This window comes from Phalacrocorax carbo, chromosome 2 (assembly GCF_963921805.1).
Source record: "Phalacrocorax carbo chromosome 2, bPhaCar2.1, whole genome shotgun sequence".
Lineage (NCBI taxonomy): Eukaryota > Metazoa > Chordata > Aves > Suliformes > Phalacrocoracidae > Phalacrocorax > Phalacrocorax carbo.
The window spans coordinates 48143052-48157112 of NC_087514.1; the positions used below are offsets into that span (position 1 = coordinate 48143052).

At 43.8% G+C, this 14061-nt stretch overlaps 2 protein-coding genes across 5 annotated transcripts in view; both read left to right on the plus strand.

The window, feature by feature from the left end:
• Positions 1–8035, plus strand: part of LOC104050229 (ras-related protein Rab-10) — a 38314-nt gene extending 30279 nt beyond the window's left edge. For all 3 annotated transcript variants that reach the window (XM_064442787.1, XM_064442788.1, XM_064442786.1), the window contains one exon: positions 1267–8035. Coding sequence is in view for 2 of the 3 variants with exons in the window: in XM_064442788.1 (XP_064298858.1) it covers positions 1267–1341 (75 nt within the window). In the remaining variant the exon portion in view is untranslated. The remainder of the gene's footprint in view (positions 1–1266) is intronic.
• A 527-nt stretch (positions 8036–8562) lies between these two features.
• The window catches only part of GAREM1 (GRB2 associated regulator of MAPK1 subtype 1), a 105130-nt gene continuing 99631 nt past the window's right edge, over positions 8563–14061 (plus strand). For both annotated transcript variants that reach the window (XM_064442789.1, XM_064442790.1), the window contains exon 1: positions 8563–9083. In XM_064442789.1, the coding sequence (XP_064298859.1) occupies positions 8963–9083 (121 nt within the window). In that variant the 5' untranslated portion in view covers positions 8563–8962. The remainder of the gene's footprint in view (positions 9084–14061) is intronic.

A 14061-nucleotide genomic window follows, 5' to 3' on the forward strand; every position in this document is an offset into this window, starting at 1 on the left:
TTGTCAGAAATGGTTGTTTATGGCTGTTGGGTTTGGGTTGAGAGAGGAATGTGGTGAATCCAGTGGTGCACTTAACTTCTCTGTGAATTACCATTACATACTTGGTAAACCTGCCAAGAAGCAGGCAGGAGAATGGCAAGTAGAGAAGTCAGTACATTTCTCTTTCCTAGGCATCTGACAATATTCTCTGTGTCTTTGTGCCTGAGTTCAGGGTTCAGTTTTCATAGTTCTAGAGTACAAGATTACAACATGTACCCTTACTGTATTGCACAACTGAGTTTGATTGTTTCTCTGGTCAGCACTAATTATCTACTTGCGTTTATTGCTGAAAGGAAGAGTCCTCGTTTTGCTGATTATTTTTTTTTTTAATCTGCTTTTGCAATCAGTACATAAATGTTTTACAAGGGTGGAGTGCTTTTTTGATAGTTTATCTTGATAAAGACTGAGTTGTTTCCATTTGGGGGTATTCCTGGTTGTTAAACAGAGGCAAGAAAATAGAGAATTTTAGTGAATTTCACAAAACAAGTTAACATCCTTTATAACAATTAATAGCCTGTGTGGTTTTTTTTAATGGGTACTACACCAGGGAGGTTTAGACTGGATATCAGGCAAAATGTCTTCACCAAAAGTGTTGTCAAGCACTGGAACAGCCTGCCCGGGGAAGTGTTTTGAGTCACTATCCCTGGAGGTATTTAAAAGACGCGTAGATGTGGAGCTTAGGGACATGGTGTAGTGGTGGACTTGGCAGGTTAACAGTTGGACTTGGTGATCTTAAAGGCCTTTTCCAACCTAAATTATTCTATGATTCTATGATGTTCTATATTTCCCTATTCCTTTCAACTGGATTTTTGCACCCCATGCTCACTATTTCAAAGGTAAGGGTACGTAACTGCAAATTAATGAAAACTGGTGTAGTCAACAGAAGAACCTGTACATCTAGAACAATTCATGTGGGTAAAGATTTACAGGATGAGTTCATATGGTTTGTAGGGTCTCCTCAAAAGACTTTCTATCTCCAGTCACCTTCAGAGTTAGGGGAGATGTGTGAGGCAGCTAGAGAATGTAAATATACCAAGCTGGGACTTGCATGGGCATCAGTCTCCATCTAATTTATTAGAAAACTGCAAGCTTTTAATTAAATATTCAAAGGCAAGATATATCCAGTGACCCCACCAAATCTTTTACGTATTAAAATATGTGAAAATTCAAGCTTTTCAACTGTTGCATTCTAGTTATCTTAATTGTTTGCATTTGTTTGTTTTACAGAAATCCTGTGTATTATATGACTTAGATGTTGTGGCTCTAAATGAAAGTAAGAAAAGAACCTGCTGTGCGTTCTGAAATATTGTTTCTTATTCCATTTTCTCTTCAGAAAGTATTAACTATTGCAAAGGAACATACAAGATTTTAAAAGTGAGCCTGTAATCCCCAAACACGGTATTTAGGCATCCTTTGTATTACACAAACTTTGTTGCCAAATGTTTTGATATGTTTATATTATATTTTCATATTTCTAATGTGAAGTTAATACAATTATCTGACTCTGGAATTATTAGATGCTTCACAGGATGACTGCATTTGCATACAAATGTTTGCAGGAATGAAATCTAAGTGTACTACTTTTAATAAAAAAAAAAATTACCTTGACTTTTTTTCCCTGTGTTATTTATACCAGATTTTAATGTAATGAACATTGACATCATCACACAGGCAACATTCTGATATATGAAATCACTTATGCTATCCACCTGATAACATCTCTTTAAGTAGCTGCAGTCCCCTAAGATAATTTTCTGGGAAGTTCTGGCTTTGTTTCTTTTATATCCGTTTCAGAAACCTGTGTGTTAATTGAATACCCTTGAACAGGGAGGCTGCAAAGGTGAGGCCTGAGAGAAAAGAATAAGCCCTACGCATGATCAGAACATTGCTGAACCTTCCATAGAAGGCAGAAAACATAGAACAACAGAATGGATCCAGTAATAATTATCTTGCTAATATAAACTTTTCTTGTTCTATAAAATAATTCATGCAGGTGTTAGCAGCATACCTGCATTTTCAAATGTTCCTTTTGTCATAGAAGATCACAGTATTAAAAGGGTATGCAGTGCTTGTTTGATGTTGTGAGATATTTATTTTCTTAAAGTAGAAATACACCAGGTATCTGATTCTGCTTATTTAGATCTGTTTTATACTGGTATGTAATATCTTCAATTTCAGTGGAAGTTATCAGATTTTATTTAATTTTAAATGAGGGCAGAATCAGGATGCCAGTTTCTTTTTCTTTAATCAAAAGCAAAGAAAACACAAATCAAACCTGCAGGACACGCACAAAGCAAACACAAGTTCTGAATCTGAAGAACTGTGGTAGTTATGTTGTATTTTTATTACTTTTTTTTTTTTGCTTGGGAGATGTGGTTCTTGCTGATTATTTAATTTTTTATCACTATTTGTGAATGAATAATACTACTGTGCAAAATGAGCTCTCCCAGCACATCAGAGTAACAAACTCCACTGGCTTATTGCTCTGGAATGTCACTACCCTCCTAAAATATGTCTGCTTCTTTTTTGAGGGCTGTTAGCAGATTGTTGTAATATCAAATTATTATTAAATTTGGTACTGAGACAGTGAGCTCAACTGAAAATGCTTTCTGAAGCACATGAGACCTAATGTGCCTGAGCATACTGCCAGGTTACTGTGCCACTAGGCCATTTAGTGTGCTTGCAGAAGGGGTGCAAAGGGATGGGAAGGGCTATGTATTTACAGCCGCTCCTGATTACTCATCGTGGCCGGTCACTTAAGATAGCGTTCAGAGCAAAATCTGAAAACAAGGAACAAAGGATAATCCCTGCCTTAGTTACAAACGTAGCAGAGGAAGAAAATAGTGCTGGAAGGGGCTTTGAGAGGCGGTGTAGGTCCTTGTCTTATCTCAGCCTCAGATCAGCTGTCCCTGCAGGTTTAGTGAACAGCAGTGATGGAGATTTCAGGGTCTCCCTAAGTGGTGCACAGTCCTTACCTAACTGGTTTGGCAAGCAGGAAGTTTCCTAATACCTAACCGGTACCCATGGAAAGCAGGGTCTCCCTTTCCTCTTGATGTAGGTGAACACCTCTGCCTGCCCTCTCTCTTCTCTTTAGGGCCGAGAGCTACTGTCCTTTCTACCTTCCTTTGTAGTTCGGTTTTTCAGAGTCTTCTGCCATTTTTGTCTCTCTCCTCTTGATATTTGTGAGTTGGTTCTCAAGTATGCTGGAGTGGAGACCTGAAAACTGAGCAGACTATTCTGGTTTAAATAATAATAGTTGGCTAGATTAAAGTGTTTTTTTCATTATATTATTTCTGATACTCCTATTCATGCATTCCAGTATCAGCACAATGCAAGATAGCCTAGGACTGCTTGTGATCCGTAATCTCTTTTCTGAAGGTCTGCTTTTTTATCCTGGTATGTACTTGTGCAGTTGATTATTCCTTTGTATGTGTAAAACCTTCTGTTTCTCCTTATTCGGTGACATTTTAGTTTCTCCAATCTGCCAGGATCCTTCTGAATCATAATGCTGTGCTCCAGTGTAGTTGGAGCCTCTTCCTGTAGATACAGTCTCTAAATGTGAATAAGTGTGCTCTGTTTAGTCATCAAAGATGTTGATGAAAGTACTCAATAGTTCTGAATCCAAGACAGATCTCAGTGAAATCCCGTTCGATGTATCTTTTCAGCTGGAGAGTACCAATTATTTCCAAATAATTTTGCACTCATTTTATATACTTGTCTAGACTGATGGATTTTCAGTTGTTTTGGGTTTTGTGGTTTGGTGGTGGTTTTTTTTTTTTGTTAAGAGCACATTATATGAAACCCTGTGATCCTCACTCTTTCTGCCCTATCCGTGCAGTCTGTTACCATCTGATAGTAGACTAGGTGGATCTGGTGTTGTTACTGACAAACTCATGCTGTTACTTCTCCTATCTTCTAGATTCTTTGCAAATGGTTGGATTACCTGTTGATTTTATTTTTTTAGTAGTAGAAGTTCAGTAGAAACCAGCTTGTAGACCTCTTTCCTTTTACCCTTTGAGAGAGATGCAATCCTTTTTAAGTTTTCTGGAACCTCACTCATTCTCTGTTGATTCTTGGATATAATCAGTAGCAACTCTAACATTGCTTGAACCCTATGGGAGATTCATCGGGTCCAGTCTATCCAAAAATCTTTAACTTACCTAAGTATTTTCCAGTCTATTTCTTAATTTTTCTAGCCTAAGCTCTTAGACTTTTGTCAGTGGTGCTAGTAGTGAAGTCACTGTGTTCTTAATCTGTATTCTTAAATTGAAGACTGAGGTTAAAAAAGGCATTAAAGATACCGGCATCCCAGCATCACCAATCCTTAGATGATGATTAAATAGATTTTACCCCTCTATGGAATTACAGACCAGTTTTTTCCTTGGTCTTCTCACTGTGCATCTTTCCAACATGGTTGCTATCTTTTAAATCCAATTTTCTAACATTTTGGGACTTTATCTTTCTGGTTTTGTCCATACATAGTCTATACAGTTATTCATAATTTAGTAATTTGACCTACTTTCTACTTTCATTCAGGTCGTTGAAGATCTTATGATTCAGCCAAGTTAGTCTTTATTTCACTTCCTCTCCTTCCTCTGTGTAGATCAAATTCTGCAGTTTTGCCATCAGCAGTGGATCTCTGATGAACTTCAAGCTGTCCTGAGCTCACAAAAGTTTAGCTACTAGTTCTCTGAGTTTAAGTCTCCATTTAGTTCCTCCTCCTCTTTCTAACAGTGAAAATAGATAAAGGAGGGTCAGACTGGTTCATAATTTTAATTTCTTCTCTGTATAACAAATCAGAATTTCAAATATAGGAATTTCTTCTATACATTTTTCCTTCTCGCTGTGTTTTCTACTTCTTGTGGCTTAGGTATGATCAGTCACTGGCCCACCTTAGGGAGATGCAAATATTTAGGTTCCCATGCAGTGTTTGCAGGATGCCTCACCCCTGCTACTTGATGCAGCGTGCTTCACCTAACACTCCAGGTAGCCGGAGCACTCTCCTCATCGCATCTTTTGCTCTCCTGGAGCAAAACACCTGCCTTTTGAAAGCATACGCGCTGTGGACTACGTTCCCAGGAGTGTGCCACTGGGGAAAACCCACCACTCCTCCCTAGAAAGGACCAAAAAACCTCCCACTAAACTGCAACACTGTGTGTTTGGAGGCATTTTCCCAACTAGAAAAGACGATGTAAGTTGAGAACATGATCTTCATTTAGCTCTCTCCAAAGCTGGCCGGATGATAGTGTTGCACAAATTCCCATAGATGGAATTTTTAGAATAAATAAAGGTTAAATAAGGGATTTGATGGGCAAAAGGAGGACACCTTTTACAGTGAAATAGAAGGTAAAAGGTCGAGGTAAACACCAGACCCTCAGATCTCTTTAGAATACCTTGCATGAGCAAAGATTGCTTGGATTTTGCCAGTAAGACAGAATAGCGTTCTCTTTCAAAACATGAGATGCACAGACATCAGATCTATCAAATGCATTGTTCTCTTTCCCCTTTCCCTCAGGGGAAGGTAGGTGTTTAGGATCTGCTTCTGAAATGATCACTGCGTCTCCTGTTATTTTCCAATGGACTTGTAAATATTTATTATGAAAACCAGGCCTTTGGTATAAAGACAAATCACATGTAGGAAGGAGGATTACAAAGTCACAGGGGTTTTTAAAGAAATACTGACTACGATGGCTTCACATGAAACTTACTGTAGAAGGCTGAGAGTTTTATTTGATGCACACATACTACAGTGTAAAAGCGTGTTACCAGATTCATCCTAAAGTCAGCTTGTGAACAGCTCAGTTTCAAATGTTAGCATAGGTATGAACTGATGATGGTCTGAAATGCTTTAAAAATAATTTTATTGGCAATGGAATAAATATATACTAGAGATTTTACAGCCTGCTGCATAAATGTGTGGTGAAGTCAACATGAAAGACAGTCAATTCAAAATGCATTTAGGAATGATTTGGGGCATTATTGTGAGTCCCCTTGCCACTGCTTATAGTTTTCTGGTGACAATTTGCTATTGATGCATAAAGACTGCCTCTGACCGCCACCTGAAAGGCACATACACAAAAACTAAGATGTGTAACTGGGGCCCTGGTCCTGAGGTGGGTCTGCTCACAGGGATTCCTCTCGAGGTCTGACGGCTTCGTTAGCATTTTGCATCAGCAGGAAACTGTGGTAAGAGATCACACTAAGGGACGAAGGCATTGCTAGACATCAGAGATAGTATCTAAAGTGTTAACTATACATAAGGTGCGGTTAAAACAAGGAATTGTCTGAGTCTCGTATGTGCTGGTGATTTGAATACTGTGTATGTAATATTAGAGTATATTTCAAGGAGGTTGAGCCACAGTACAGTTAGGACACATAACAAAGTCACTCTACGAACTCCAGAGAGACATTGCAGCATTATGGTGTCTCTTTGCCTGGAAATAACTAAATGAAATTTAGATAGTATCTAAAAGTTACACTTTTTAAAAACCTGTCTTGTTCCAGTAGGATGGGTAAGAGTAGGTTGGCTTTCCAGTGGTTGGAGAGAACACAAACATGGTTATATGAAGACAGACTTAAAAGCCGTAGGACATCTAAAACCATCTGAAGAATGAAAAAATCTTTAAAGAATACTCAGCAGTAACTATTTCTGCGTGAAAAATGCATTTCTTCCCACACAGCAGAAGTGCATGCTGTCTGAGAGAAGCATATGCTGTGAGATGGTATCTATCCTGGAATTAATGGTACCCAAGACAGCGGTGAAAAGCAGTTCTTGACAGACTTGTGCTTCAAGTCCTGGTGAACCCCAGTCTGACCTGATCTGCTTTGCCTTACACACTGCACCCAATAACCTCATCAAACCTGAGCGAGTTAAAACCATGCTTTTGTTTTCCGTATTTCAGCAATAATGCTCTTAGCTACTATATTACTTTGCACTTCAATAGCTTAATTCACTGAAGTTGTTCAAAGCATTTGGTGGACTTCATAAAAGGGAAGCTACCTTGAAAAAAAATCTGGTTTCGTGTGTTTAAAGCTAACTATTCTGGTTGTTAGGATCTAACAGTGGCATGGCTGGGTGTAGAGAGTGAAGGTTTTCCATAGTGCTGGGAAATCCCAGTGCCAAACCGTGTAGCTAAAGCATGGGCCCACATGAGGATGAGGTTCAGACCAACGCAGAACCACTTAAAGCAAGATAACTTGGGTTTTCTGTAACCCTCTGTGCTGACTGGCTGCCACGGTCTTTGTTTCATCTTGGAGAGCATGGATGAAGTCCCAGTCTCTGCAGCAGAGCAGAACAAGAGCGTGTCTGTCTCAGCCCTCCTCGCGCTCGCGGTGCTGCTGGCACCAGCAGCTGCAAAGGCGGGCGGCAGCGGCCGGCCCCTCCGCCAGGGCGAGCGGCAGGAGAGCTCTTCGTGCAGCAGCTCTTCCCGGAGCTCTGCCATCCCCAGCCGTCTCAAAGGTAGATACCGCGGAAGATGGAGCCTGAAGAGAGATGTTAGCTGTGGATGTTTTCCGTCGTTTCACAAATCACTGGAAGGCACTTTTATGTTTCCAGTCAACAGTCCATCCTTAAACGTAGCCAAATTTACTGCAATAAAGTAAACTGTTTTGACACAAAAGTGAACAAAATAAACTTAAGCACAGTACAACGCAACCACCCAGGAGTTAGTTTTTCTGGTTTAATTTCCCAGAGGTTCTGCAGCCTAGCAGTCTGGAGATAAAAATGCATAAAAACAGTAACATTAAATAAAAAATGACGATCATGGAAGACTTCATCGCATAAACCACTTTAAAAAGAGAACTAGTAGTCGATTTTAAATTTTCCTGTGGTCTGAAGGCCCTCGAATACACAGTATATGTTAATAAGTGCACGTGCAGTAACGACGACAGAAATAAGACGAAGATTTTCCTTTAACTTCTATGCGCCGCTCTTCACGCTTTAAATACCCATCCACGGTTCATGGGTGGAAACTACAATAATAAAGATGTAATCAAAGTTGCCACCTAATTGGATTTTTTCTAATGCAGGATGAATCGTGCAGGCGAAGTTCCTTCGCTAAATTAAACAGCGAGAAGGCGCCATGCAACCCGCTTGCTCCAAATCGCTTTGATAAACGAAGCGCGACATTTTATCTACAGATGTAAACGCGCGGACAGACGGACGGACCTCCGTCCCCTTGTGCAGCAGCACATGTAAATCCATGGGCTCCAAGGGACGCCCGAGCCCCCGGCCATTAAACCCCGCACCCCGCCTCGCCGGGCGCGCTGCCGGCGTCCCCCCGCGCTTTCCCAGCCCTGGCGGTCGGGACGGCCGGACGGAGGGACGGCCGGACAGCCAGCCAGCCAGCCACGCACCTGCGGGGCCGGCCGGCGGGGCGCTGCGGGGCGGCTGCACGTCGGGCGAGCGGTCGGAGGGTGGAGTGAGAGGGACAGGCTCGGCGCGGCGGCCGCGGCCGCTGCCGCTCCCGCTCCCGCTCCCGGGCGGGCGGGCGGGCAGCCCGGCACTTTCCTTTTCGGCGCGGGGAGGAGCGGCAGCTGCGCAGGCGTTGCTCGCACCCTGTTGATTAGTCAGTGCTGGGATGGCGCTTCCTGGGCCAGGCGCGGCGGCGGCGGGCGGCCCCAGCCGGTCCCGGGGGGCGGCGGGAGCAGCAGCAGCAGCAGCAGCAGCAGCAGCAGCAGCAGCGGCGGCGGCACCACCGGCAACAGCAAGAGCAGCAGCAGCCGGAGCAGCAGCAGCCGCAGGAGCCCGGCGGGCCTCCCCTTCTGCCTAGCCCGGCATGTCCCGCGGCGGCCGGCGCTGAGCGAGGCGGGCTCCCTCCCTCCCTCCTTCCCCCTCCCCGCCGGCTGCAGCCCCGCCGGCGCTGCTGCCTGTCTGCCTCCCCTCCTTCCCTCCCTTCCCTCCCTCCCTCCCCGGGCCGGGAAGATGGACCCCGGCCCGCCGCTGGGCTGCAGCCTCAAGGACGTGAAGTGGAGCGCGGTGGCCGTACCCCTGGACCTGCTCGTCAGCACCTACCGGCTCCCCCAGATCGCCCGGCTGGACAGCGGTGCGTGGGGCGGCGGGGAGCGGCGGGCGGGGGCCGCTCCGGGGGCGGGCTGGGCTGTCGGACCCGCGGCTGCACCCCCTTTCCTCCCGCGGCCGGAGGGAGAGCCCCGCGGCTCCGCGGAGGGCTCGCCGTGCGGTCCCTACACCGGCATCCGCCGTCACCGGGGGCCGGTGCAAGGCTTCGACTTGCATCGGGGTCCGTGCGCGGCTTTGCATCAAAATACCTGGGCAACACCCCGCCGCCCCCCCCCCCCCCCCCCCCGTGTGTGTCCGGGGGTGCTCGGTGAAGCCTGCTCGCTGCCAGCTGCCTGCCCCTCAGACAGGTCCTCGCAGCCTCGAATTGAAACGCAGAAAGGCAGCCTTCCTTACTGGAGACCCAGTATTGTGATGAAGTGATGCTGCACCAAGGCCAAATAAGAAGGGATATTAAATAGCCGAGCGGGCTATATCCCAAATGTAACACTTCACTAAAAAAAGCCACGGACCTGTAAAAAGAGGAGTAACGTAAGGAGCCTTTACAGTCTCCAGATTAACTTTTTATTACTGTTCGCTTGGGTGCTCACCTGCAGTTTCCAAGACTGCAGCTTTTTGTTTACTCCAGGAAATAAGAAACGAGCCTGACAGAATAGCTATTACAGCAGCGTTTTACCTTTCCTAGATACGTGTCTTAGAAAGTAATGTCTCAGCACAGAGAACTGTGGAAATACAGGGAATTTTTTATAAAGGCTCAGACAGCTGCTTTATAACAGTGTGAATGTGCCTTGCGTGGTAGCTCTGTGAAAACTGTCCAACTCCCCCGTCTCTAAGGGAATGCAGAAGATAATTCACAAATCGGGAATAATTTCCAGATTTTCAATTCGTTAGTTTATGAAGGCACCTCGTACTTACACAATATAATAGAACAGTTCTCTTATAAAAGTTTTGTATTGATTGGAAAAGTTAAAACCGAGCATGGCCATCACGCTCTGTTACTCCCTGGTGTGCAGGTCAAGACCAGGACTGGTTTATTACTTAACTGTAACAACCATAATCCAGTGATGATTCAAGCCGAGGGGTTTTTGACTTTGTCCCTTGATTATGCAGTACTTTTCCCCTCCCTTGTAGTGTTTCCCCAGGGCTGGCACTCCGGAGCAGGTTAAAGAAAAGCTACTTTGCCTTTTTAACAGCAGCTGGCTGTTTTTCATACAGTCAAATGCTTACTGTCCTGTGAGAAAGGCAAAGCTGGTATGTTAAGGGGTTCCTCGTGGTAATACCTTCTGTCACTAGAAACAGCTAAGATGGCCTCCAGTCAGTCACTGCTCTTAAGGCTGTCAATTTACTTGAGATTCCTGGCAGTGATTCAGGCTTTAACAGGATGTATGTATTGATGATTTACTGATTTCCCTCTCTGCATGTTGTACTTCCCAACCTCCCCACTCCTCTTGTCTTGCTTCATTGGAAGGGACCTGAAAAAGCTTTGTGGGTAGAGAAAGTTTATGGGTTTTGAAGCGTGTAATTTTTTTTTTTTTTTTGGATTTGTGTCAGATCTGGTGACAGGAATATCCCATAATTGTTGGGGAGACAGAGATGATGTAGACTTTGTGCAAAGGCTTTTTTGTCCCATGTGCCACGCTTCAAGCATATGCACGGGCAAGCAGATGTAAACAGATCTGAGCTCTTTTGCCCATGCCCTGAGATAGCCAGACGTGAGGCAGCTGTTGGTGTAGGTCTCCTGTGAGTAATCGTTCAGTCCCGCACTAAACCCTGCCAGGAGGCAAGCTCAGGTTATAGCACTGTACTAAGGGCTTTGGCTTCGAGCTGCTTGAGGTCTGGCCAGTTCAGCGCGCAGACAGAGGCTCTTGGGTCTGCTTTTACCTACTTGTATAGACATACCTTTTAACTTCTGGGACTACAGATGGCAGACAAATCAATATTTTATAAAGAACACAGACGCCATGGTCTTGGTGGTACAAAGAGAATGCTTTTTCTATTTCCAAAGGAGGTTGTCTTGCAGTAAGAGAAAGCAACCATGAATCAGTGCCTGGCCTCCAAAAGGAGGAAAGTTGCGAATGTGCAGTGTATGTGGAAATGACTGGAGCACCTGCTGTCTGCGGATGGTGACTCTGCATCCTTGTCCTGCAAAGCTAACAAGCGGAGCTTTGTCGGAGAACTTCTTGATGCAATACTGGAGAAAAATAAAAGCAGAGTCCAATCGAAATGTGTGTTATCCAATGCTCAGGATGTTCAAGGCTACCTCTGTTAACAAAGTAGCATCTTGTGCCGGTTTTATCAGGATGCAGCTCTTCTCCACATCAGTGCAGGTACAGCCTGCAGATAATCATTGACGGGTCAGGGTTCTGTTGCACAGGAATGGCCTCGTCACTTCTTTAAGTGCTGAATCCCATTCCAGATCAGTGGAAGCTGCATGTCTTTTGTGCTGTTGGAAATCAAACCACCTGTAGATGTCTGTCTTCAGTCACCTTCTGACTTTGTGGTTGGCTTCTGTCTGTAGAAGCCAGTTGTTTCTAGGCTGCTTGTTTCAGTCATCGTGAGGTTTTGTGAAAGCCAGAATTTGTTTCTTCTGGAGGACCAGGATGTAGAAGAGGATTGAAAAGCTGGAGATGTATTTTCTTCGGAAGATGCCAGCCTTACTGTGGCATTTCTACATTTCTTAATGGAGTTCAGCAGTCGGTGGATAATATTCTTAGATTATACCCACACAAAATCCAGTTTTTCACTGTTGCTTCACCTTCAGGGCTTCCAGTTTGAAGGGGGAGAATGGGTATGATGAATGCAGTTTTATTCTTCGAGTTTGCATGTGCAGCTCCTGGAAGAATGCCTTTAAGTAGTTCAGTTTGATTTCTTGACAAGATGTTATGAAATATTTATGCACACTAAATTTGGTCCTTTGCTAAGAAGGGAGGGGTTTTCCTCATGGCATGGGATAAAGGAGGAATAGGAGGAAGTAGTATGTCGTTACATCAAGATGTAGCTGGAAGTAGTTAGGCAACAGTGCCTACCTTATCCATCTAGAAATGCTAAATATGTCAACATCTGTTTTTCAGATGAAATTTTAAGACTGTTTAGTTGTGTTCCAGGTTATGCTTTAGGATGCTGTTAAGTCATTAAGTCAAGTTTTGTTTGTTTTATTCTGTTCATGTGTTCTAATATTTTGCTGGTGAATATTGTTGTATTAATGAAACAAATAGACTGAAAAAAAAAGCTGTCACTCTTGAGGGGCAGCAAATGTTCTTTCTATTGGTTTATTTCCAACATATATAACATCTTAAATATTTCTGGAGGATAACTCAAATAAAAAACTGCTAGAAGAGCACTAACCACCATACTGAAGAAAATAAATGGACTTTATCTCATGCTGTGGAATTCACTGAGTGGGCTGTTTCAGATGAAAATAAGCAAGACTCAAAGAGCAAGAGAGGAGCGAGCTTTGTGCTGTGTTTTTCCTGTTCTCACCCCCCTGCCATCCTCATCTGCATTGTCACAGCTGAATCCCAGCCCGGTGACACAGAGAGGCTTGTGGCCAGGTGCAGTGGGGAAAAGATTTTGCTCTGGGAACCCACAGCAGAAAGAGATCTTATCAGAGTGTGGTTGTTGCAACAGGGCAGAAGGTGAGCGTCGCCGGTCTCTGAGGAAACACGGGTGAGTGTGAGGCTTGGGTTGTCTGTCTTCAGATCATCGGTAGAAAAGGCTAAAAGTGAAGCTTTGACTGCATTTTGTTGCTACTGGTGAAATGATGTTGTGCGTGATTATCTTGGGGCTTTAAATTTCTGGTAATTCATTTTCTAAGGGTAAAAGAGAAATGCTGTCAAGGTTAAGATCTGGAAAGTATTGCTTTGCATAGAGCTGACTTTCAGGCCGAGCTCTTCTTCATAAGCTTGCCACTCCCTTTGGACTCCAAGGATCTGTACTTTTTTCTTAGCTGGACTCCCTTCTCCCCAGCCGCTGTTGCTGTGTTCCCGCAAGTGAAGAGCAGCCTTTGCTAGTAGGTAGTTTTCACAGACTCGGCATGAACTGGCAGAGTTCACAGAAATTCACAGCTTGTATTCAGAGACTAAAGTTTCTGGGATTAAGAGGGGATGTGGTCCTCTGATTTTATTTGTTTTTCACAAGGGATAAATGTATTTATACACACTCTCTAAAAAAAAAAAAAGAAAAAGATGCTATGGAAACTGGTGCTCTTGGGATCAAGCATAGTGGCACTTGTCCTCCACTCATAGAAAAGTGATTCCCTACTGTGCGTGGTGGGAAAACTGTGCTGAACTTTTCTGGAAGGGAGATAATGGGTTGCCATGAACCACTAAGACTCCAAGGGAAATTCTTCTCTGTGCATTTTAAATATGTGGTTGTTGTAAGATGAAATGACAGAATTAGCAGCTATAAAGCAGGGGAAAAAAAATTCTGTAAAATAGGTAACAAATTTAAAGGGTGATTTCTTCTTTTTTACTCCTGAGTGAACTGTTGTGAATATCGGCAGTGGGTGAATAGTGAGTTTGTGCAGCTACTGCTCCTGGGGATGAAGAGATTTTATTTCAGCTTCTCTTTTTCTTTCCCATTTCAAAACTTCTCATGGTGACGCCCGTCTACCCCAGTCATGTTCGGAGCTGTCCCTGCAGCACACTACTGTAGGGCTTATTCCAGTTCCAAATATCTGGAAACCGAGCACCCTCGCAGCTTATCAAAGAACATCGTACTCAATAGAACAGCGTGGCCATGTACATAATGAAAATTTCATATTGCGTCACTCTACAAACGTGGGTTATCTGTGCAGCTGAACAGTACTTTGAAACTACAAAGAGACTTACTCTTTTAAGGCCTGAATGCTGCTATCCGTGCTTCACATGTCTTGAATGACCTCCTTCTTTCGAGAAGCTAATGCAGAGTGTCTCAGTAGTCTGCTATTGAATAAATCTTTAAAAGGAATCATGTGGGGGTAGGGCAAAGCTTTCGAGTGGACCAAGAAAGAGGTTTCAGGTATGCTC